The 25,328-nt window shown below is 41.4% G+C and overlaps 2 protein-coding genes across 4 annotated transcripts; both read right to left on the bottom strand.

Moving 5' to 3' along the window:
• Positions 1 to 1,808: 1,808 nt before the first annotated feature.
• slc38a9 (solute carrier family 38 member 9) lies at positions 1,809 to 14,732 on the bottom strand. Of its 3 annotated transcripts, none has more exons than XM_058616725.1 (15): positions 14,440 to 14,732; positions 11,764 to 11,903; positions 9,903 to 10,032; positions 9,440 to 9,558; positions 9,294 to 9,357; positions 9,099 to 9,192; positions 7,948 to 8,118; positions 7,141 to 7,200; positions 6,581 to 6,796; positions 6,207 to 6,314; positions 5,967 to 6,073; positions 5,436 to 5,549; positions 4,649 to 4,797; positions 4,441 to 4,530; positions 1,809 to 3,657 (listed from the first exon to the last, which is right to left on the bottom strand). In XM_058616725.1, the coding sequence occupies exons 2-15, from the start codon at positions 11,859 to 11,861 to the stop codon at positions 3,492 to 3,494; spliced, it is 1,686 nt and encodes a 561-aa protein (XP_058472708.1). In that variant the 5' UTR covers positions 11,862 to 11,903; positions 14,440 to 14,732; the 3' UTR covers positions 1,809 to 3,491. The 3 variants fall into 3 exon arrangements, with proteins under 3 accessions (XP_058472708.1, XP_058472710.1, XP_058472709.1); XM_058616727.1 differs by having other exon boundaries at positions 11,764 to 11,904; positions 14,453 to 14,732; XM_058616726.1 differs by lacking the exon at positions 14,440 to 14,732 and adding an exon at positions 14,374 to 14,396.
• A 683-nt stretch (positions 14,733 to 15,415) lies between these two features.
• Positions 15,416 to 24,545, bottom strand: purg (purine-rich element binding protein G). Its single transcript, XM_058616747.1, has one exon. The coding sequence runs from the start codon at positions 24,283 to 24,285 to the stop codon at positions 23,185 to 23,187; it is 1,101 nt and encodes a 366-aa protein (XP_058472730.1). The 5' UTR covers positions 24,286 to 24,545; the 3' UTR covers positions 15,416 to 23,184.
• Between the last annotated feature and the right edge of the window lie 783 nt (positions 24,546 to 25,328).

Below are 25,328 nucleotides of genomic sequence, written 5' to 3'. Positions count from 1 at the left end.
GTCAGAGACGAAGTAAGCTCATCATCGTCATCATCATTATGAAAGTGTGGCCTGAGGCTCAGAGTGTGTGTGTGTGTGTGTGTGAGACGTGTAACAGCTGATCAAACCTGTGTCACTGACGCTTCACTCGCAGAATATTTATGCTTCATTCACCGCTTTTTCCTGAGTCAGAGAGAGAAAAAAACAGAACAAGCAGAAACTTTTCACTTTCTTTTTTTTATAATGCTCATTTATACAAAATCTTTTTTACCTCTTAGTGAATCCTGAAGCTGGAAAAACTTGTGCACAAAAAGCCTCAACCACAAACCTAAAACACCACACAGTGCTACTTCTCTTAATTGAAATGAAACCATTTGATGACATCATGATATGAGGAATGAGCGGTTAATCTCACAAACATGCAGATTATAATAGAGTCTCTCGTCTCCTCACTTAGTGCAGAGTAAACACATTAACTACACTGTGACACTTTTTATTCTCCGACATCATGGTGATGTCATTGTGACCTTGACCACTGAGCAAATCACAGCTCCAACATTTTTAATCTTCTGAGAGGGTCACACACACACACACACACACACACACACACACACAAACACACAAACACACACACACACACACACAGTTCCTCAGAAATCAGGTTCTGCTTCATTAGGACCAGGTTTTGACGGTCCTGACAAGGTCAGTGTTTATGACAAAAAAACATCATAAAGAGGGAACAAATACAAGAAAACACACACAAACACACATATCTAGAGAGAGAAATTGCTGGAAAAAGCACTGTATGAACAAGCAGCGGTCAGAGTTCAGAGGTCATCCAGACAAGAAAAGCACAACATTAATACACCATTTACCAAAGTACTATTTAGTGTTTGTGGTCATTGGTTTAGATTCAGTCACATGACATGAAAGTCATATAATAAATATAAGAGCAGTTAAATGTGACTCTGAAAGAGGCGTGTCCTGGTTCTCAGGGCCAGGAATAATAAAGAGGATGCATTTAATTTGTTATTTTTACATGACAATATATGCATATAATACACAAGAAGCACACAAATCCAAAATATATAATATTATGGAATAGAATCACGAAATTCTAATACGAAAAGAGGCGTGTTCCGTTTTTATAGTGTTTGTGTAATTTTTTTTCTTGAGATAATTACTGAAAGAAAAGAAGAAATATTAATTTAAACATAAGAAGAAAATATTCAGATGATATATAAAGAGCACTGGTTTGACGGATGGAAGTGTTTGAGTAATAGAACCTTAATATTCATGAAACAGAAGAAGAAAGAGATAAGAATGATAAGGAAGAGGATTTCTGAGCATATACTGTATACATATATATATATACACATACACACACATACATACATACACACACATATTCACAAAAATCCAAAATGTTCATATCAAATATAAAAATCACTCAATTCCAATAGAAAAGGTTTTTTTTTAGTGCTTTGTACAATTTAGCATCAGTTATTGTTCAAGATTATTGTTGCAAAATGTGCATATTAAACAGAAGAACTGAAATTAAAGAAAATATTTGCATATAAATCTACATGACATTTATATTCACGAAAAAGAGGAACGCAAATCCAGAAAAGTCATATTAAATATAAGAAGTGATCATGTGATACTTGTACTTCATTTGACCTGTTGTCCCCCCCCCCCCCCCCATCATCCTGCTCTCTTGACCTCTGTGACCTCTGGTGGGTGATGTCACCTCCGTTATTAATTACAGCACTAATGGACGACATCAGTCAGCTGAGACCTCGACCACGACAAAAAAACCTGAAACCACAGCAGATTAAAATGAAAGCTCAGACTCCTGCAGCTCGTCTGGACTTTACTTCCCTTTATTATTACTGTTAAAACACAACAACAACACACAGAGTGACACAAACCGGTCAAACATGAAAATCAAAAACCTGGAGCCCGAGGTTTTTCCTGAACAACCAGGCGACATCACGGACGACTTCCAAACCAAACACGTAAACACATGACATCATCACAGTTAGTCATTAAAAACACGCTTAAACCTGCAGTAACGGATTCTTTCGCTTGTGAAACACGCGCCGCGTCATCACGTGATAAACATCTCAATGTATCAATCTTTGTTTATTTCTACCATGATTCATTTCCTCTCTTTTATCTCTGTGTTTCATCTCCTCTGATCGAGGCTGAGGTTTTAAACTCGTGGCCCGGGGGCCAAATGCAGCCCGCCATTCATTCATCTTGCATCATAAATATGTTTTAAATCTCCGAGGTTTGCAAGTGTTCGCACAGAAGTGCAGCCGTAATTGTTATGTGATAGTGTTGATTCTGTGCTCCAGGTGCTAAATAACCCACTGTTCCAACACTGTTCAGTCCAGTAGGTGGCGCTCACTTTACGATTCAACGAATACTATAAAAAACACATGCTTGGGTGCTTCTTTTTTGTAAGGAGAGGCTCTCAAAAGGAGACGACAACTCTTCATTTTTTAATTCAAATTTATACTTATAATCTCCCTATTGGTATGGAGTGTGGGATTCACTGGAGACACACAAATTGAACCGTAGTGGATTGGATCAAGTAGGCAAAAATAACACTAAGCGGACACAGGAAGACAAAAATTAAGGCAGGACCTTTAATGGCCAATTCGCAGTTTCTACAATTTGCGAGTCTGCTGAGGTCCGAATTACAGAAATGAGGTCGTCATCCGTGCATGACGGCTAGGACACATGCGGACGTACATGTGCATATACGTCAAGGTAGGACTTCATACTGTTATAAAACGTGGAATTGCTACGAGCCGTCATTTTAGTTCAAAAAGAATCACAGGCGTCCACATCGAGTTAGCATCGCTCAACGGAAGACAGAGCGACAGAATCTGCTGAGGTCTAAACGCAGTCACACACTCATAACTGCCAACATGTGGACCCCATATACAGAGTTTTTTACCACGCAAACAATATACTGTACGTCAAAGTATAATAGTTCTGCGGGCCGTGTGTATGTGTCATTAGAAAGTGTAAGTGCACACGGAATACGGAAGGTATGGGGAGACCTCTAGTGGACAGAGAGCACCAAAACTTTTATCATTATTCAACCTGTATCATAAAAACATGTTTAAAGTTCCTCTTATTAAAACAAACCTTTAATTCTACCGTTTAAAAGAAATAGTCTGTCACACACACACGCGCACACACACACGCACACACACACAAAATCAACAGTAGAAGATGAGCTCATAGAAATACCTGACAGTAAAAAGATAACGTTATCATCCCGAGACAATGGCGTCCTGTTTTTTTTTTTTCCCTCTCAAACACAAACATTCCCCAAACCTTACATCACAGAGGCACAGGCGTGCACTCTGATTGGCTGACGACGGCTGCCGGTCGCTGGGAACCCGCCTGTGATTAAAACAACACTCTCTGGTCTCTTTGGTCCGACGCCTCCAGCACCTCATCCGCTCGTCTCTCTGCTCCCGTTTGGCTCCGCTCTACATGAAGAACTGAGCCACCATGTTGGCCAGACCCAGCAGGATGAGGAGGCTGTGGAAGACGGCCGACGGCCAGCGGAGCGCCCCCCGTCGCTTTAGAGAGATCATGTGCACCAGAGCGGGAAAGACAAACACCAGAGCCAGGCCACATGTGGCTCCTGAAAACCTGCAGGGGGAACAGGGAGGTGATATCACTAAGTTAAGGGTTTTTAAAGTGTGGTTGTATGAGGTATTGACACATATTGCATAGTGAGCGCCTCCTGTGATGAGAACCAACATGACATACACTCACAGTGACATAAGGATGTATTTTCAATGCTTTATCTCACTGTTCAAAAGGAAATCAAAGATTACACCAAAGTCCATAGAGAAAACCAGTGATTTTAGCTCACTGGGACACAGGAGCTACTGGTCTGCTGCTGCCCCGTGTGGTCACTTTGTGATACTGAAGTAAATCTGTACAGAGGTTTTCAAACACCAAAGTAACAAAATAAGACATTTAAAAGTACTGATGGAGGCAGGATCAACAACTCCCTGGTGCTGTGATGTAAAATCGCTTATTTTCTCTATGTACTTTGGTGTGGGAGAGCGAGCGGTTTTACAAAGTGACAAAAACTGTCTCACAGTGACATAAAGCGAGCTAGTTTGTCACTGAGAGTGAACTTGCCTGGTTCTAGGTGCAGAGGGCGCTCATTACACAGTCACAAATCTAATCGTGAGTCACAACCTCTTACAACCACACAAAAAAAATAAATTATCCCTTTAAAATCCAACTTAAACAAAAGAAAATATACAGTAGAAAGCCTGCAGAATTTAAAAGTGCTGTTTTTTGAACATGGAGAAAAGACACCAACAAGGATACACTCATAGAAAATGTGTCAAAGATGTGACTAATCTTTGACACAGAGTTTGTATATGTTCATTTAACTGTTGTAAATGTTGTTTTTACCGTATGATTGATCCAATATTAGGATAGAACTTTGCCATCAGGACGCCAGAACCAACTATTAAGATGTTCAGAGCCAGAATGTGGAAGAAACTGAAGAGACAAAGTGAAAATGAAAGTGAATAAAAACTACTTACAAAGTCAACAAAACGTCATGTCAGTGATAGTAAAACAGTCGCGCCCACAGCGGTGATGATGTCATCGGCGTTACCTGGGGTAATGTTTGCCAAAGATCTGACCCATCACCTGGACCCGCACCAAGTATCCCAGCAGAGGGTAAACTGTGATCATCTGGAAGAGCAGGAACATCCGGGCTACAAACACCATCACGTCGCTGCTCGGGTAATTATCCAGAAAATTCTGCAGGACAAAGAAGAAAGAGTGTGTGGTTCAAATCCTTCAGATTATAATTACATCTGTGGATTTCCGGTCATTTCGGGTCAAACTCTGGAAACCTGGCATGGAGGACAGGTGTGGCGAAAATATGATATTGGCATGATGCTTGAATGCGTGTGTTGCACCAGGGCTCTATGGCACCCCCCTAAGGTGGATGGAGGAAGCCAAAAATAAGTTGCCCTGAATTTCACAAAACTTGGTGGGGAAATGCTGTAGCCAAAGACGAACAAAAAAGTCCACAGGAACCATGGCCTCAACTCAACAGGAAGTCGGCCATTTAGAATGCTGGTGTCCATTTTGTTTACATGTCAACAGAGATTTTAGCTCTTTACAGCATTTTTCATAACATTCAGTAGGATGTGCTGTAGGTTCAGTATTAGGATTATAATAATAAAACACAATTCATCTATTAAACATACTTCAACCCAGACATCTTAACTGTCCAAAGTCCTACATGATCCTATGAGTGAGCCTGAGATTAAGGTGCAACATGACAAAATGAGCATTTTAGTATGACTGGGGAGACCTCTAGTGGACAAAGGCTGATTTACAGCTCCTCGACTTTAATTCAGCAGTTTAAAAGAAGAAAGTCCGACTCTTACTGGCTCGATGCAGTCTTTGAAGAGAGGAGGTGAAGGGAAGGAGGCGAAGATGAGGACTCCCACATAGAGATAGGTCAACCCGACGAGAAGATACGCCACAGACAGATCACGCACCTGAAGAAAAACACACGTCACCTTGACAACAGCAGTACATGACTTCCTGTTTCTCCAGAGGTCAAGAAAATAATATGAATGTGGGAATTCAATCACTTTTTTGTGCCAAGCAAACAAAGTTTGTGGACAAAACAAGACATTTATGAACATTTTATGGTTTTGAAAACACTTTTACTGACCAAATGATTAATCTAAATAAAATTTGACAGATTAATCGATTACGAAAATATGTTAGTTAGCCTTACTGATGTTATAAATCAAGTGAGAAGTGGAGGAAAATTTTCTAATAGGCTAATAGATAGACTAAAGTTTACAGAATCGCCCCCTGGTGGCTAACTGCTACACTTGTCCTACTTCCATGGCTCCTGTCCATTTTACATACAGTATATGGTTAAATTATGTGTGAGAGAGACGTACATTGTTCTCCTGGTTCTTGTTGCTCTTCATCAATGTGATGATGCAGTTGTGGATGAAAAAGGCCAGAGTGAGGACACCAGTGAGCTGAGGGAAGCATACCCTGAACTCTGAAATCACAACATCAATGATCGACCAAAAGGTTCATTAAATCAAATCAAAATCAAACAAACAAACATCTGGAAACGTTCACATCAAGTTCAGGTTCATCTTTTGAGTGTTGCTATGGAGACAAACATTTACCTGGAACATAGAACCCGGTCGTTTCGAACCAGTGGAACTCCAGATGGAAGCCGAGGCGAACGGATTTGATGGTGACGAGAGCGATCAGGTACATGACTGATATGGTTCCTACACACACACACACACACACACACACACATACTTGTTTTTAAATCCTCGGAGGACACATCATAGACATAATGCATTCCCTAACCATCACAACTAAGTGCCTAACCCTAACCTAAACCTAATTCTAACCCTAACCCTAAAACCAGGTCTACACCTCACAAAGATACAAACACACATAGACTCAGTACTCCAGTTTTTAAGAACCTGACTGAACTGAACCTGAACTCCAGGCGGACTCCTTTAAAACCACTCTTTTTCTTTCTTACCCAGGAAGGTGAACCTTGCAAAGAAGGAGGCGGAGCGGAAGCAGAGCAGCGGCAGCAGCAGGACGATGAGGTAGAGGGGGATGGTGTTGGTTTTGCTCCACCAGTGTTCAAAGGAGGTGAAGTCGGACGTTTCGTTTCCACTGCTGCTGCTGTTGATGAATAGAGAGGCCATGGTGCTGTTCCCTCCAGGCCCCGTGTTTGGGAACGGACAGATGACTGGTCAACAAATCAACATCATCATCATCATCATCACCATCACCATCACCACCATCATCATCATCATCATCACCATCGTCAATAACATCATGACGTTTCCAGGTTCGTGTCTTAGTTATAGTTTTAAAAAATTGGTAGAACAGGAACAGTTTTTATGATCAATAAAGGAAGAAATCAGTAAAGTGCCTAATTTCTGGTGTCAGAACAACAACAACAACAACAACAACATATGGCCATGTTGACATTTTGTCTAACTGCTGGCGTCTGCGTGACGTCACAAATGTGACAGACGCAAAAACCCACACATAAAGCGGCGTTAGCGACAGTTGGCGTCAGTAACTCACCTCTTTCTGAGCCGTTGGTTCCAAACTCTGAATCTGACGCGTTGACATTGTGAGCGTAGTCTGTCAAAAACACACACACACACACGCACACGCACACACACACACACACACACACACACACACACACACACACACACACACACACACACACACACACACACACACACACACACACACAACAATGAGATCCATACAAAAGCTCTTCCTCTTCCAGCATGCCGATAAATTACCATAATCCCTGCAAGAGATTAAACGTAAACCGTGTGAAGCATCTCTGTGCTGAATGTTACTGAGGAGACAGGCCTGAGTACGTGTCAGACAAAATTCCAGAAGTGATTGACAAACTTGAGTACATGGTAATTTCAAGTTCTTTTGGTGAAACAGAGTAAAATAGGGTGATTTTGTTACTGCCTTTATTAAAATCACAGTGGACCTTAATCCTTTTCCTACACAACAATTCAAAATAAACCACAATGGTTGGATTATGTAAATAATTATAAGTGTTTCCAGTTCAACAAGAGTTAATAATGAAGAACTATAAGGTCATCAATGGGACGAGGAGTTGTTTGTCATTTGCTGTAACAAGAGGTTGGTTGGTACGGACCGATAACCACGCCCTAAACCGCCCATCAAAAGAAAAAAGCCCTGAATGAGTCCATAAAGGAAGACTGACACAAATGAGGAGGTAGACTTTGACCTCACAGTGTCAGTGTCAGGTCAAATGACCAATTAAAAACACACACCAGACCCGGGTACGGGAGCCTGAAAGGACCAACAATCGACAACAAACAAGTGGCTGTGACCTACTGTAGATGAACTGTCCTGTGTTGTAGAGGAAGTTGGACATGAGGACCCAGTAAACCACCATGGCTCCAATAAGGGACACCATGGAAAACACCAAACTGGACCATTGGCCGAACGCTCCAAAGTAGTACCGACAGACGTCCGGGAATTCCCAGTGGGACGTGTCCACGTAGGCTGGACAGAAAACAGAGGACATCGGATTCTTTTAGTGAAAAAAAAATCTACATGACACAAAGTATTTTAGAGAGAAATAATACTGTTATATAGACACAGGAAAAGCCTCTGCATGGATGGATGTGCTAGTGCTAGGTTTATTTCATCAAGTTTAAGAAGCAACAAAGGCGACACACACTTAAAATACGGCTTAGAAAAGCCAGGGAGGGACAAAATTGTGGTGCATCTATGGAGCTGGACCACAACTTTAAACACATCCAGCTCTCGTCTTTGTCTGATTATTCAACTAACAACCATTTGGATAATGGATTATTCAGAAATAGTTAGACAGAGATCAACTAAAGATTATAATAAAAGAATAAATTAAGCAAAGGATAACAAAATAAATACCAACAGTTGGTATTTTGAGTGCTGCTCAGCAGGGGGCAGACTTCACAGACATTTCAGTCATTTCCTCAGTGAACTGTTACTTTCACAGTCAGACACAACAGAGCTTAAAGAAAGGTCATGGAGTTGACTAAATCTATATTCTCTGTAAATATAACGACAATGACGAGACGGTCCACGTCATTGTTCTGCTGTTCCTCTGGTTTTAGTCACTTTGTAATGATTATGCAAGGAGAAAGAAGCAGGACAGATTCTATAAAACTGTCAGAACAGGAAACATAACATAATCTAGTGTCAGTATCCTGATTCCAGGTGCTGGAGGCAGCTTTTCACAGTGAGCAGAGCAGTGTCATACTTCATAGCAAGAGAAGCTAATGTTGCTAAATTGGTGTCCACAGATGTTTTTGTAAAAACTCCCGCAGCGAGGAGAACGACTTTATCCGACTGCTCCATTGAGGTGTTTCGTTCTGTTCCATTCGGGCGCAATAACGTGAATGGGATTTGAATGGATGGAAACAACGGACCCAAAGTGATAGAGCAGTGTTCCTGATGAGACCTACACCGCGTACGTGTCGGTGTTTTGCTGGACTTACGTATGGCTTTCGGAGATTTGAGGACGATGTAACAACAGTAGAGCATCAGCAAACCGATGAGGATGAGGATGAGGATGCCAAGAGTGAAGCCAGCCTAAAAAGGAACAATGACAAAAATGTTAAGTTTCCAGGCAAACAACGAGAACTGAGATCAATAGAAAAACAGTGGAGGATGAGAATAGTAAAGAGAATCACCTGCTTTATACCCCAGGGTATGCTGAGTATAGACGTGCCCATCATCGTGTTCCATATCGCAAATCTGCACGCAGAGAGAAACACAGTGATGACAAAGCAGAGGGAGAGGGGGTGAGTGACTGAAAGATGATGCTGACACAGCTTACATAGTGACGATGCTGGGGTTCTTGGAGGAGTGGTCACTTCCCGTCACCTTGAAGGCCGTCCCCAGCGGGCTGTAGACGTAGATCTCCTCGGGATGAGGGATTACATGGTTCGGAGGACTCTGTAAACAAACGGTGTTTGTGAGATGTTAAAATGATAATTTGTGGCTGTGACAGTCTGTGCTGTGAAAACATGATTTTAAGCTGCTTATAAACCAAATAAATAAGGCCAAGATATCTCTATCTTTTTCAAAAGTGAATCTCCTGTGGGATGTAAAATTGCTGATTTTATCTATGGACGTTCTATGTAGCGGTTTTACAAAGTGAAACAAACTTCAATTTCTTCATGGAAACGCTGTCTGACATTAAAATAAAACTGCAAACAAGTCCTTCTAATAACGCACACTTGAGCCTTTTGTTATGTGGCAAAAAAAACAAACAGGGAGGAGGCGGAGCCTGGACACACCAGCAGTCTGTCAGAGGAGGCCGTCAGTCGTCCGTAGTAATGGACTCTACTGTTGAGGATGGCGGCCTCAGCCGACACTCTCTCCTGTGGGTCATGGTCTACGATGTTTCTGGGCTCGACGTGGAAAGGCCTTGACGACAAACAGACAGAAATCATATCAGTAAATGGTCTGTATTTACAGTATATAGTACTTTTCTAGTCTTTTTTTACAGTTTCCTCAACATGAAGATGCCATTTCTCGCTATCCAGTGGTTGTTTACTCCAACTTCTAGTTCCAGACTCGCATGTTCTTGTTGATTTAAAGATATTTATAGTTCAAAGAGCCAAAAAAAATGTTTTATAAGAGTACCTTGAATTTGACCTCGGGACACTGAAATCTAATCAGCTCATGTTTGTGACATACTACACTCATAAGACTGAGACAGACGGACCATGGCTATAGCAGTCGCTGACGTGAAGACAATTTATTTAGAAACTAAGAAAAGCGCATTCCTCAGTTCGACTCACACTGAGCACAAACAAACTCTTTATCTTTGTTTGGACCTAAACTGTGTTTACACGAAAACAATCAATCCCATGCATGTGACTTTCTAGAAAGCTTGTTGCTCCTTGTGAAATACCAGCACACACTGTTAATTCAGAAGGGAATGATGCTAGGGTGGTGGTGTCTCTAGCCTTTGCCAAGCGAGTTCCAGGAAGTCTAACTTGTTCATTAACTCTCACACAGAGTCAATATAAGGTTCAGGTGATCTCAGTCGACACATGACGTGCTTTGTTTGTCACACACACAAAAATGACAGAGAATCTATGCCGCAAATCCTCCACATGATCCACATTCTAGACATTTATAAACACCCACAAGAAAGTGCTGTACATAACATCCAAAAAAATAGTAAAACACAATGAAATCAATACCATTAAATTAAATTATACCTAAGAGCAAACAAGGATTTACAAGCATAAATAGGTTTTGAGATTTAGAAAGTACAAGTTCAGTGGCAGAGTCATGCATCAACAAGTTTTTCAGTGTACAAAGTTAAAACTCTTTCAAAATCACAAGATCAATCACCGGATTTGACCCAGAAGACAGCAGAGTGAGAATCAGATGTCAAACTGTTTGGACGAGGACAAACACAGACTAAAATAGCATATATTCTGTACTGAACTTAAATGGATACATAATTAACATCTTTAACAATCCTGTAGCAATGAGACAGTTATATATAGACTAAAGTCAAAGTATCAACTGCTGCCACTGGTGAATAATTCTGCTCTTATAACAGGTTCAAAAGGCAATTACAATACAAAACTTTTACAGATTCTCCTGAAATCATTCTCATGTACGAACCCTCAAAACATTCAGAATCAAACCCTGTAAACATCACTGTGATCAGTCTGCTTCAGAAAATGTTTGTTGCAACTCATCACAGCTCTGAAGATCTGGATATTCAAGGCAAATCCTGACACTGATATTGTGGGAGTAAAAAGATTTTTAATACCAATATAAATCAGCCAATAAAAGTATTTTAAAACAGCTTTAAGTACCTGCTGCAGTACTAGTTCTGTTAAATACATGTTTCTCATCAGAAAACATGAATGCAGACACTGTATATCACGTTACTTGACTTTTCTGTTTATCGAAGCACAAAATCCAGAAACCCTGAACATGACTTACAATACATTCACACTGCTTAACTTCCTGTTTTGTGGTTATGCATCAAAACTGTGCATGTGCAACTCAACATGTACAACTTCTCCACATTATCTGTGTATTGAACAACTCGACAGTCATGTGCAGCACAGACACAGTGGTGGCAAACCACCTGCGTATTGATCGGTGCAGTGTTTCAGTGCGATTTACCTTTTAACCTTGACGTCCAGAGAGTCCGTGGAGCCTCCATATGATTGGCTCTCTACAGTTTGTTCTGGGCTCAGCAGAGGCTTGCAGTCGTCCTCCATGATGCCTCCGACTTTCAGCTACAGCTCCTCAGCGCTCATCACCTGACAGGGGAGATGTAGGTCATAAAATGTCACCAGAGTATCCCACGGGACGACTATAAAAACAGGTTTACTGGGACCATGTAGCTGTCAGGGTAGCTCAACATTTCTTCCTAATCTTTGTGATGTGTGAATGAATGCGTTCTGTCGATCCAGATAACAACCGCCGCTCCCCACTCATACTGTGGAAATCAATCTGAGAAATCCATTACAGTGAGCCATGTTTGTCTGCTGGTTTATCAGACTCGAGCAAGTTTTAGTGAATTAAAAGTTGAAAAAACAAAACTTCAGCAGGGAATATGAAGAGAACCTGCATCAGGTAGTGACAGCACTCTCACTGAAAACATGGCTGCCAGGAGAGACACAAAGTATGATTATAGTACGGTTCAGTTTGGAATGGTAAAAGCCCTTTTGAGTCAGGTTTGTGTTCAACATCAAGCTTTGTATGAAAAGAGACTGCAGGTGTTGAAGACACACCGGCTGCAAGGTAGATCGCAACCAAGAACCAAACACACACTATGCCAAATAAGACTTTAAAGAACCCGAAGCATGAGGGAAATTATCTGGACATGCCTGTGGTCTGATAAAGCCTGGTTCACATTACATGATTTTTAGACCGATTTTCCAGTCACAGATACTCTTCCCTCTGTATGGGTAGATGCCAACAAAAGTATAATTTAGCCAAAGTCCAAAGGCACCAAGAATTGCATTTAATTTTATAATCAGTACTGTAAGAGACACAGTACTGACACTTTGGTTGGAAATGCCTTTGGTTCAATGGACCCCCAGAAAATTCCTTTTGCCCAGGGGGCCCAAAGTCCCTTTAAGAACGAACCTGCTGATATCTGTTCAGCTTCACGGTGACAGACATCACACACACACACACACACACACTCAAGCGACGCGCGTCAACACAACAAACACAGGCCTGTACAAAGTTATGAGCCCTGAAGACACAGAGTGTGTCAAATGTCTGTGTCCACACTTAAACCACTGTAACTGCAGAATGCTTCAAGGCACGCGAGCGCACACACACAGAAATTAGTCAGAATGCTGAGTCTGGAGTTCGGAGTCTAGCTACTTGCTGAAGTAAACATTTTCTGTTTCCCTCTCGTCTACATGAGGTGACACAGCAGACTACGACTGTTGACGACCTGATAAACAGCTAAGAAACATATACACAAACAGATTAATATTTCTGATAGGGCTGCAACTAACTTATGATTATTTTCAAGATCGATTAATATGTCAATTATTTTCTAAATTAATCGAGTACTTTTTGGTCTGTAAAATTTCAGAATTTTTTTTAAAAAATCAATCAAATGTTTAATGACTTCTTTGTAACATGGAGCAAATAAACCAGAAAATATTCACATTTAAGAAGCAGAAAAATAAGAATACGTTCGGATTATCAAAAAGTATCAAAATAGTGACTAACTTAGTAATCAATTAATCGAATAATCATTGCAGCACTACTTTCTGACACAGTTAACTACCTGTTACACAACTTAAGCCCTCTTACAGTGGTAACTATTAGACAGTTAAGCAACTCAAACAATGTTAACAACTTATTACACATCATCAAGTATTTCTATTCTATTCTATTCTATCTCTGCATTGCTGAACGGATTTTGTGAAACGCTGGTATTGGTGGTCAATCGCCTCCTCCTTGGACTGCCCGGTGATGTTCCATAAATTCTGCATTGTAAACTAATTTTTCAAAAGTTTTCAGTGAAAAAAATGTGGGAACATAGGGCCTTATTTTCAAAATCTTCTGTGAAAAAAAAATCCTTAGAAATGTGGGAACATAGGGCTGACCCCCACATCTGCCTAACTGCCTGTACCAGCTAAACACCTGTTGGACAACTAACTAGCTGTTAACCAGCTGAAACTCTTATACAGCTAAATGTGACCCATGAAACCACATGAAACTTGCAATCTACCTGATACACAGCTCATTAACTAACTAACAACCAGTTAAATAACTGTATCCAGCTTATCATTTGCTATCCTTCTAACTAGTTAATTATCATTTACACAATCAACTGCCTGTTATTCAGCTAGTGATCTGATCTTACCCAGGTAACTAAACCTACCTCGTCAACAACCGGTTGAGCAGCTAAGTGTACTCTACTAACTAGCTATCAACCAACTAGTACACAGTTAAACTCTGCTAACTACATACCAAACAAAACCAACTAACAAACTAACTGCACCCAGCAAACCACCTGTTATCCAGCTACTTATCTGACCCAGGTAACTTCAACGACGGCAAACTTAACTAGCTTTTTGCCACTAAACTCAGACACAGCTAAATTTGAAACCCGCCTAACAAGACGTTAACCAACCAACCAACGCTTACACACCTGACTGTCTGTTACCCACATAACTAGCTGTCACTGTAACTAACTCAGTCTTAAATAGCTAACTCACCTACACCGCTAAGTAAACGTGACCTAAATAAGTACGTTACCTGGCAAACTAGCTTAGGGACACACACACACACACACACACACGGGCTGTTAGTCCACATCCGTACCGGTCAGCAGAGCGGGATCCTTCCTTGTCGCTGTCCTCAGCTCATTTCAGGTGGCCGTGTCAGCAGATGTTGGAAATAATGAGTCAGTTGTCAACAGACACTTTTCCTCAGCCGCCGCGAACAATAACAGACGCGTGACGAAGGGAGCAGCCGCCTTTATTCGGGGTAATGGCCGCTAAATGTCCGTGACGGCGCGCAATACGGTCTGTCCAGAGAAAGTTGTGTTTGTTTGTGAGGTGAATAAAAAACAATAATGGGACGTTTCCTTTTTCTACAGTGTGTGTGCGTGTGTGGGTGTGATGTGCTCTTCGCCGTTCAAGTAACTCCGCAGCTTTATCGCCATCTACTGAGCGGGAGTGAGAAGTTCAGGTATTACCTCTTTATTTACTGAGGGAAACTTGATTTTCTTCGGTCTTAGGAGGACAAAAATGTCCCCCGCTATGTCGTCGTGTATTGCTCCCGGAGTTTATCTACATGCTCTGTATGTAGCAGAATGACAATTGACATTTTGAACAGACATAACAAACCAATTGGTTGACTTTTTGATTACATCTAGACTGTGTGTGACTACACACATTTACTTAATATTATTATAACTATTTCTTACAGGAATAGACCTTTTTCATGGCAGCCATTTTGTGTGCTGCTTGGGTAGGGTCTTGATTAATGTAATTTTATATCAATGTAAGTGCTATGAAAAAGGTCTACTAATAACAGGGTGAATGAGATGAACACAAACAATACAACTTCATACTAGCACTTACCTTTTCATGCTAGCACATCTTTAGCTAGCACATGTACACAAACCAGGTTAAAGGCTAACTTTAGCAACCGGTAATGTAAGACAAGATTACTAATTACAGATCCTGCTAGGCAAATCCCATAAAACAACAACATTTGCATTGTTTTAAAAGTAATATAGTGAAACATTTACTTGATATGATATCACACAATGGAAGACCAATGAAAGCGCTGATAATTCTGTAAAACATTTAATGAAAAACATAAAAAGAAAGATGACCAGTACAGCCAATAAACATACAATAGTTTTTCATTTTTCCAAATTCTTTTTCAGCAACAACCATCACAAGTTTTCCAAACAACTGACCTCTCAAAGACGACACTGATGTTAGCCGTTTGCTACGTGAGAAATTATCCCAACACATAAACATTTGAAGAAATGAGTACAAAATGATGTCATTAGATTGTCTACAGATCTTTTAGACCTTTTGTCACAAAGGCAGTGTAACTGTAAATAAACATTTTTTATTTTATTTCCTTAAAAATAAAAAACCACCTCATGGCCGATTGCTTCTTTAGTTTGAGAAACGGTGGCTTTCACGTTTCCCTTTATCGTATTAATTTCTTTAGTCTGGGGAGGCTACGGCTGATATTTACAGTTAGACTTCACCATTTGTGATCAGGTAAGGTATATATGCAAACTACTGTGCACTCCACTTCTTGTCTTTAGTTTAGAAATTTCAAAGCTGACAACATTGCAATAACAACCTCCAAGTGTTCCCGGTGATGTAGTTCAGAAAATAAACAGGGAAGAACATGAACAACGCTTCAACTTTCTCCACAGGAATCAAAATGCCACTTCCCAACTCTCTTTAGCAGATTTTACACGTCGGAAACTTGAAGGGCTGTCGCATTTTAACAAGTAGAAAGTTGGAATTTTCCAAATTTCCGACATCTTTGGGAAGCAGCACTATTTGAGAACAGCTGTCAGACATCAATTGTCTCTTATTTATTTTTTTTTCCCATACTTTTGATAGTTCCTCTTTGCATGCATTCAGCTGGGGTCCACAAAAGCACCTTTATATAATGTAACATAGCACCATTTTTTCATATAGTTTCCTATTGTACTGGGACCCAACCATTAGCATGCATACACTCTAAAAACAGTTTTTCTTGGTTACCATTTCTAAATGTAGCATCGTTTCAAACGTTACAAGGCAAGTAATGAATATTCATACAGTACTTTACATGTAGAAGATGAACTAATACAGTACACACTGAAGAAAGTGCTAGAGTACAAAACTTCCTTGTTTTTTGTTTTTTTTTTAAATCTTAACTCTACAGGACTATAGGACACACCAATGTATTACATTACATTTATTTAAATATACACCTTTTTCACATTGTCATTATTCACTTCAGTTCATTTGTTAAATGATTACCCAACACAAACACCTTTATATTTCCCCCACGTCAGAACTCAGAAGGCAAAAAACAAAACAACAAACCGTAACGTCTTCTTCGTTATGCATACATTCACATCACTCTGCACAAGCACAGACACACACGGACACATTGTCAAGGTGAGTCCCGACTCTTTACTTCAAGCTGTTCCGAAAAATGTTCATTGCACATGAGACCACATCAACAAATCCTACAGAAAGTTATTTTTCAGTCATTTATCTCGGCTAAAAATAAAGCACATGAATCAAAATAAGCAGTCAACAGTCACCTTCACACTGTAAAGGTGCTTTAAGGCGTCAGGGTTGGAAACATTAGATCTTTGTTAAGAGTTCATCAAGTTGTTCGTCAACGTCCAACATCCTGTAGCCCTCCTTCCTCCTGTAGCTTTCTATAGGCTGTGTTCTTGAAATATGATTTATTTTTTTGGGAGGGGGGGGGGGGGGGTGTTCATGTCAGCAGTGAGTCTACATGTCTGTCTCCTTAAAGGAACAACCCTACAGCACGGAAAAATCACTACAACTACCGTTCGTTTGCACTTTTCCTGAAGGACAAGGACGAGCAACTGTGGTCAATCTTTGGCTGAATACACTGCTTCTTGTTGTGCTTTCATACTCCAGTGATTCAGCTCAGCCTTGGCTGTGATGTGAGTTTTAAAAGTAAACAGTGTGTAGATGGATGTGTATGAGATACAACCACCTGCGCCAAAAAAAACAAGCCTTTTAGCACTAGCATGGTTCCCAATTGGACACAAGATCCATTGAGAACCTCAGGAAACCAGCATGTGTTCACACAGTTAAGCAGAACCAAAGTTGCACTGCCCTTCGTCGTCAATGGCAGGCGTTTAGTGACCCTTAAAAACACGATAGTGGCAACACGGCAGGTCACGTTGAGCTTCTGTGAGATAGAATTCAAGGGACGTACCACCCAATAATTATTGTTTCTTTCTTTCCTTTGCCATTTTTGGAAGGATAGATCTTCCTTCGGCTTATATTGACACGTCCACTGATGATGTACAGTAACAGTTCACAAGGTCAAACCAAGTGTTTTTTGGTTCCTTTTTTAGGTTCTGAATCTATTTACATTTGATGTGAACACACCAGCTGGTTAAAAAATTGGTTTGAGAGCCGTGAACTGTGCGAAAGCTGCCAGCAAGGATTCCAAGGAGTTTTAGCCATTTATCAAAACACATAATTCAAATCAAATGTATGCCATCTTAAGTCTACAACCTTTAGCCTTTTTCTATCTGGAAATGGCACAGGTAGGATGTTGTAGACGTCAGTTGAAGTAAATTTCCTCAGGTGAGCCTTTGGTTAAGCAGCTTAAACCGCTTAATCCAATTGTTCCTGCTGGCAGCAGTGTTTTCACTCTGAGAAAAGAGCTCACAGCTCTGATTATAATGTCAGTACCTCATACAACCACCATTTTAAAGTGTCATGTCTGGGCCTGATTGATCAGCCTAACCGAGTCATCAGTCACCAATTTGATCCCAGTATCTAAAATCATTGTGACCACAGCTGCTGCTCTTTCTCTGGGAGGCGGCCACAGTTTTTTAAAACCACCATCAAAGTCCACGGAGAGAGAGAGAGAGAATTAGATTGAAAGTGTACTCTCCGTATACTGTAACTGTCCAGTTTCCATTCACATGAGTCATGCAAATAATCTATAATAGTTTATTTCACAGGTCTAACAATTGCAGAATCATTTACTGTGGAAATTACCAGGAAAGAAATGGATCATTTGTCATTAATTGTAAAAAAAAAGTAAACGTATCCAGACATTCTTAAGAAAAAGGATTGAATCAGTAGGTGTGTGCATCTTTCTAGTTATTGTCATCATTCATAATAATCTTATAAGATTCTATTTTTTCACATCAAAAATGTATCCTACCAACTTTTGTTGAGAGACATTTAGAGTTTAAAACTTATTTATACTTGAATCTTCGCAGTTATGTCGCCAATCACAATTCCTTGGGTCAGGATAATTGTGACATTCAATTTTTATAACATTTCTTAACAATGGTGTGATTACTAGCGCAGACTAAAGGAACTCAGTATTTTTAAAAAGTGTGTTTTATTCAGCCCATGAGCTCAATATATAGTCCTCTATTAAGAAATCTATAGACAGTGAGCGGGATGGAAAGAAATAAGAGAATTCAAACACACTTTAGAGCATCGACACATCTGACAGTGATTATTTATCACTGCCTTTGCACTAATGTAGATAAAACTGTCAACCCTTAGTGAGTTAACAATTCTTAACACGTGGGTCCACAATTGTCGCATGGTCAGAAAGGTCCGTCTATGTCAACTGATTTAAAAAAAAAAATAACAGAAGTGCAGATTTTATCTAAAGTGCTTTATCTGGGAATATTTGGGATTTGAGGAAGAAGAATAAATATCACATCTTAATATCGGAGCCATCAATGCTGAATCTGATCAGTGCAGATCATTTACTAAATATTCTAAATCAATTCATTTTTTTAAAGTAATTTGTGCTTTGAATTATACATCTTCTTACTATATATACATTTTTGAAAAATCTATATAAGAAAATAAAACAAGAAATCTCTGGTCCTTCACCTGCCAGTACAACAAACACAAACAGTTGTGTGCTTTTCACGCACCTTAAGACATCAAAATCCAACTATTTCATCTCTGATTTTCATAAGACAACTTTTAGAACTTTTTTATAAGTTGTTGTTTTTTTTTGCCATGAAAGAAAAAACTATGAAAGTTACATCTCAACTGCACTAAATATAGTAGTTCACTGTAAAGTTCTACTTTTCCAACATGTTCAAATTCAAAAGTGGACAATAACATGAATATTACTTTAATTGGTTGCTTGAATAAAACTCTGTGAGACTAAAAGCTGTGAACCAATTGGTTATATTTATATGTATCTGTGAACAGTCTATCTTTTGGGTTCATATGAAGTGTATTTATTTTGCGTATTTGGTTGTATTTGAGACACAATACTTATTATCGCCCTTTTGAATCTTGTACCTGGCAAATACTCAAAAAACTCCACTAAAACTAATAAAAACTAAGCTGAAACTAAGCATTTACAAAAAATAAAAACAAGCAAACTGCTCTAAAAACTAATTAAAACTAATGAATAATACGAACCTATTACAACCTTGATCCTAACGCCGTCTCTCAAAATGTAGTTGAATAATTGAGTTAAATAAGTCACGAGGGTTCACAACTTTCTGTAACAGTAATGCTGTCATTTTAGGTAGTTGTTGTCACACTGATGAACTTTATTTACATGTGGGTTTTTTTTAATCAATTTTAGTTTTAGTTAGTTATTGATGATATAAAAACATAAATCCAAGCAATATATGGCGCAATCATTTTTTTTAATATCAACAAAGGATCTATTTATATTAAAACACTGTTTATGCAAATACATTAGGTGTTATGTAGATTTCAAATATTTTTCTCCCTTTAACAAGTGCTAGTTTTAATTGTCCGTTAAAATTTTTAAAACATTTCCATATCGCCAAAGCCCTACTGAGACGTCGCGACTGACAGCTAAAGCCGACTAATACCTCGACTCCACTCTATGATCACTTCTGCACAGACTCCAAATAATGTCATCTAACAACAAAATGGCTGCCCCAGGGTCTTCATTTTTGTGCCAAGTGAGAAAGTAGAGACGTGTCAGCTGTCTTTATTTACCGTCACTGTCCTCGACGCCGTGTTGTTTATGATGGATGTGCTTCAGTTGCACCATACCCATCAGCTGCCACCTGGAGCATTTGTTTTCTGTCTACGTGGAATCTGTACCAGTGCAGAGAATTAATAAAGACGACCACCACTATCACCACCGCAGCTGCTGCTGCACGTCGTCGTGTCCACCACAGAACGCATGGAAAATGCTTTTACTTTGGCTAAATCGGTGAATAAATGTGGGCTGCGAGCCTGAAATCTCCATTATCTACAGCAAACACAGTTAACTTTCAGAACAATGAGGTCTCTGTGTGTACGGCAGCAGCCACCGTCCTCCCTGTCTCTCTACTCTTGTCTTTTTGTGATTAAAGGAAAAGTCTTCGGGGTCCAATTTTTTTTTTTATATGTTTGAGGCTTCAAAGCAACCAGTCAGATGTTTCAGATTCAATGTTAATCATTCCTATGTTTGGGGGGGGAACTAAAAGATAAAGGATATTGATTGCACTGGCTCATAAATTCTTTCAGATTTTTGGTTAAAACCGGAAGTTTATCTGCATGTCCTGCTTCTCCTTCAGGTGAAATCACAAAGCACGCTATTACATTTCACACACAGCAGGGGGCGCACTACCTGCTCTACACTGCACTGGAGAGGGAAACTTGTGTCGATAAACATTAATGCGAAAGCTTTCATTCATCTTTGACAAAACTACTGATTTAAAAGCCTATTCCTATAGTTTGTGTGTACTTGTTCTTCTCTCTTTATGGGGACCGTGACACACACCCCAAGGTGTGAGGACAGTTTCACTGGTACTTATACCTTTTTATGGACCTTAGTCTAAACCCAGTTTTTTGAGGACATTTTAAAAAAAGTAGGGACATTTTAGGTGGTCCTCCATTTCAAAGAGGCCCCGTTTAAGGGTTGACACAAAAGTAAACGCTTGTGTGTGTACTGGTACTTATACCTCTGTGGGGACCTTAATCTAAACCCAGTTTATTAAGGACATTTTGAAAAAGTGGGGACATTTTAGGTGGTTTTTAGGTTGTTAAAATGGAGGCACGAGTTTGTATGTGTACTCTTCGCAGGGACCTTAATATGTAGCCCACTTTTCACAGAACTGTTTGAGGGTCAAGATAGAAGTACAAGATTGTAAATGTTGTGTGTAGCAACTGTATCATAAGATGATGTTGAACTGCCACAGTTGGACCACCGTGGCACAGGTCCACAAAATGGAAAAGAACAATCAAATGCATGATGTCTCTATTATTTCCTACTTAATGCCACCCCTGGTGGCATGTGCCTGTCACACCAGTGTCTCCAGTCCTGACACTGCCACCTCTCGCTGGAGCAAATCTTGCTCCTCGTAGCTTAGCTACCTTTTCTGTCCGGTGCGAACTGCAGGCAACACGTCACGTCTCCTGCTTTGAGCTTGTTGGCCAGCAGGGGGAGCAGGAGGTAAACAAGTGATTTGCACACTGCAAGTTCTCCTGTTCATTTGTTTCCTTTCTTGCTTTTAAAATATAAATATTAATAAAACTTTGTCATTTCCTTTCTATACAATTTCATAATTTGTACTTTTCATAGAAAGTAAAGTGTTATTGGTTCATCTTTTACTGTCACTGATGACTGACAGGGTTGTTTTTTTACTTTTTTGCTATAAGGAAAGTTTATTAAAGTGGTCTCCCTTTTATCAACCACGTTCCTAAAATCCCACTATTACCATTCAAACTCACTTATCATCAAAAGCTGAGCACCTGACCCAGATAAATGAATCTCCTGCTGTGAAGGGAGAAACACTCTGGAGAATGTCCAGATCCAAAATGTCCAGACATTGTCCAGGGTTTTTGCGTCCGAGGAGTTTAAATCCAAGATCACACTTTACGACTTCCAGGGTCAACATCTTTTACCAGACATATTGAGTTAACTTGAGGACGTTCCACCTCTCATTTAAGAGGTTTCTGAAGTTCTCAAGAACTTGGACCAGAGGTGGAACGTCGTTATACCTTTGTGGGGACCTTAGTATAATCCTAGTAGATTGAGGACATTTTAAAAAGTGGGGACATTTAGAGGTGGTCCTCACTTTCTAAAAGGCGTCTTTAAGAGTTGACACAAAAGTAAAAGTTTGTGTGTGTGTGTGTACTTATATATTACCTTAGTCTAAACCCAGTTGACTCAGGACATTTTGAAAAAGTGGGGACATTTTAGGTGTTTTTTAGGGTGTCAACGTGGAGACACAAGTTTGAACGTCGTCTTGAGCAAGTCCACTTGTCTACAACAAACCAGTGAATATGACGATGACCCAAAAGACTCGGAACCTTCAAAGACAACGGCAGACACCACAGAGTTGTCAGCGTTTTTGCTATGCAGTTGGCCATGACAGCACCAGGTGTCAGCATTAGCGACATATTTAGCCCTGACTTAACAAAGTCATTGGTAAAAAAACAAACATATCTTAATACCATCTTACACTTGGACTGACCCTGGCCAAGTGACCATTAAGACCCCGTCCCCGGCCTCTGATCTGCAAACTCTGTTTTGGAATATTTTGTGATTAACGACAGCCAACCGTGTGCCAATCAGACGGTGATAAGAGCTTGTCTGTTATCATAATATCTATCAATCATAAAGTGTGAAAAAGGTTTAAACAGATCATATTTCATTGGTGGTTGTTCAGGGGCCCCTAAATATTCTTGGACTGGCCCTGGTCAAGAGGCTAAAGTGCAGTAAAAAGCACTGAGACGACTGGATGTATGAATGAATGGATGGATGGATGGATGAATGAATGAATGGGTTCTTGGCAGGTTAGGGTCAGTCGTTACCAGCCCTTGGTGGTCACTGGGACAGAGACATGGCGGGACTTCCATGTCCTTGTCAGTCCTCTTGCTCGTCGCTGTCCCGCTGCGCGTCTGTCCTCTTCTCTTTGTGACACGTGAAAATCCGCCGCATCTCCTCCTCGTACCTGATGAAGTTCTCCCCGAACCGGGCCCAGGCCTTCAGCGGCACGGTGATGGTGTTCCTGTACGGCTGCCGCACTTCGCTGATCTTCAGGAAGACACCGTATCGGTTGGAGCCCACGTCGAAGTAGAACCTCTTGTTGTCCACGCGGAAGGACGCAGCTTCGGGGAGCTCGGGGCTCTCGCTGTCGCAGCCGTGGTTCCGAGACCCGGTTCGGCCGCGCTCGTCGCCGTCGTCGTCGCCGTAGTCCTCAATGAGCTGCGACAGCGCGTCCCGGAACTCGATGAGTCCCTGCGCGGGCAGCACGATGGTCTGCTCGATGCCCTGACCATAGTAGCCCATGGTTCCGTGGCCCTTGCTGACGGTCTGCCGGATGCGCAGAAAGCGGCCGCGCTGGTTCTCCTTCAGGTCCAGGAAGTACTTTCTGTTGTCGCGCTCGATGAACTCGCTCTTGAGAACGCGGTGCGCGTGGTCGTCGGACGCGGCAGAGCCGGTGGGCGACAGCGCGGCGGCGGCGCTCTGCTGCTCCTGCGCTCTCCGGTGCGCGCGGCCCTGGCCGTTGCCGCTGTGGTCCTCGGGCTGCGGCGCCAAACCGCCGCGCAGCCCGATTCGGGCGTAATAATCTATAAAGTCTCCCAGGCAGTAGCGCAGCGCGGGCGCCATTGCCATGGACAGCGTCAGCTTGCTCTTCCTGATGTTGTCGTGGCGGCCTCGGCCGATCCACACCTCCGCGATCTTCAGGAAGCGGCCGCGGACGCTCTGCTTCACGTCCAGGTAGAAGCGTTTCTTCTGGATGTCGACGCGCTTGGAGGCCAGCTCCTGGATGTCTGTGCCCTGCTGCTGCTGCTGCTGCGCGGCTGCCGCTGCTGCTACCGCACTCTGCACATACTGCTGCTGCTGCTGCTGCGGCGGCGGCGGCGGAGGAGGAGGCGGCGGGTACGCGGCTCTGTGCAGCGGCTCAGCTGCCGCCTTCCCCCGGCCTCTCTCCATCCCTCTGCAGCATCCATCAGTCATCATGATCACAGCTCAGGACAAAGCGCTTCCCCCATCCCACAGAGCGGCTTCTCTTCACACAACACACACACACTCACACTCTCACACTCACTCGCTCACTCACACACTCACTCTCTCACAAGTTTATCCAGATGACCTGAAAATGGCAGCCGGTGTTGGAGTCATCAGCTGATCCGTGTCCCCAGGAAAAGGTCACACTCAGTCATTTCTGTGGAAACTTCCAGCAGCAGCAGCAGGTTCTTTCTCCACCGACACACTGATCATCATCATCCCCGGCACAGAGAGAGCGGGGAGCGGGGAGGCAGCAGCAGACCTGAGCAGGAGGAGGAGGGGGAGGAGGAGGAGGCGTCCGATACTACATGAACCCATTGAACCCATCCACCCCCCCTCCCTGTCCTGAGATTACCTCTGTTAAAGAGACAGGAGGAGGAGGAGCTGGGCTCTTCATCACATCTGCAGATCCACACTCACTGACATTATTACTATTATAATACACATATTTAAATGCATTACAGTAAACACTGCACATTGTGTCTTTTTATTTGAACAATGTCATTGTTTCTGCTGTATAAATCAACACTAATGTGATGATTTACATTTTGAATTCATCTTTTCCCACAACCTGTGTAGGCCAGAGTGAAAACATGGCTGCCAGACACAAGGGAACATATCAGCTTAAATATCTACAATTATCTTAAAAAGATGAAAGTGGATTCACTGCTGTGTCTCACCATTAAACAGGAACCTGAAAATTGTGTGTGTGTCACTCTGCTGCACCAAACCCCATAGTGAAAATCAGCATGTTTAGCTCACAGAGACACAGGAGCTGCTGCTCGACAGCTGCGTCTTCTGTCGAGTTTGTGTCACCGAGGTAAACGTGAGGGAAGGATTTCAAACGCCGAAGTCGTGGGAGAACATAATGTGAACTCACTGACAGAGGCAGCGGTGGGCCCACGACTCCTGTGTGCTGCCACATGTTAAATTGCAGATTTTCTCTATGGGGTTTGGTGCGGGAGCGTGAACCTCGACAAGAGCATCACAAACTC

Source organism: Solea solea, chromosome 19, assembly GCF_958295425.1.
Source record: "Solea solea chromosome 19, fSolSol10.1, whole genome shotgun sequence".
Classification (NCBI taxonomy): Eukaryota; Metazoa; Chordata; class Actinopteri; order Pleuronectiformes; family Soleidae; genus Solea; species Solea solea.
Note: the sequence above shows the minus strand (reverse complement) of the source record. Positions and strands in the feature narration are given on the sequence as shown.

Bases quoted from the DNA above. Each gene is read 5' to 3' on its own strand.
- slc38a9 (XM_058616725.1), bottom strand. From the start codon at position 11,861: ATGGAGGACGACTGCAAGCCTCTGCTGAGCCCAGAACAAACTGTAGAG. The intron at 10,033-11,763 runs GTAAATCGCACT...TTTGTCGTCAAG, and splicing joins CTGGACGTCAAGGTTAAAAG to GCCTTTCCACGTCGAGCCCA. The intron at 4,798-5,435 runs GTAAGAGTCGGA...TTTGTCCTGCAG, and splicing joins TCAAAGACTGCATCGAGCCA to AATTTTCTGGATAATTACCC.
- purg (XM_058616747.1), bottom strand. From the start codon at position 24,285: ATGATGACTGATGGATGCTGCAGAGGGATGGAGAGAGGCCGGGGGAAG.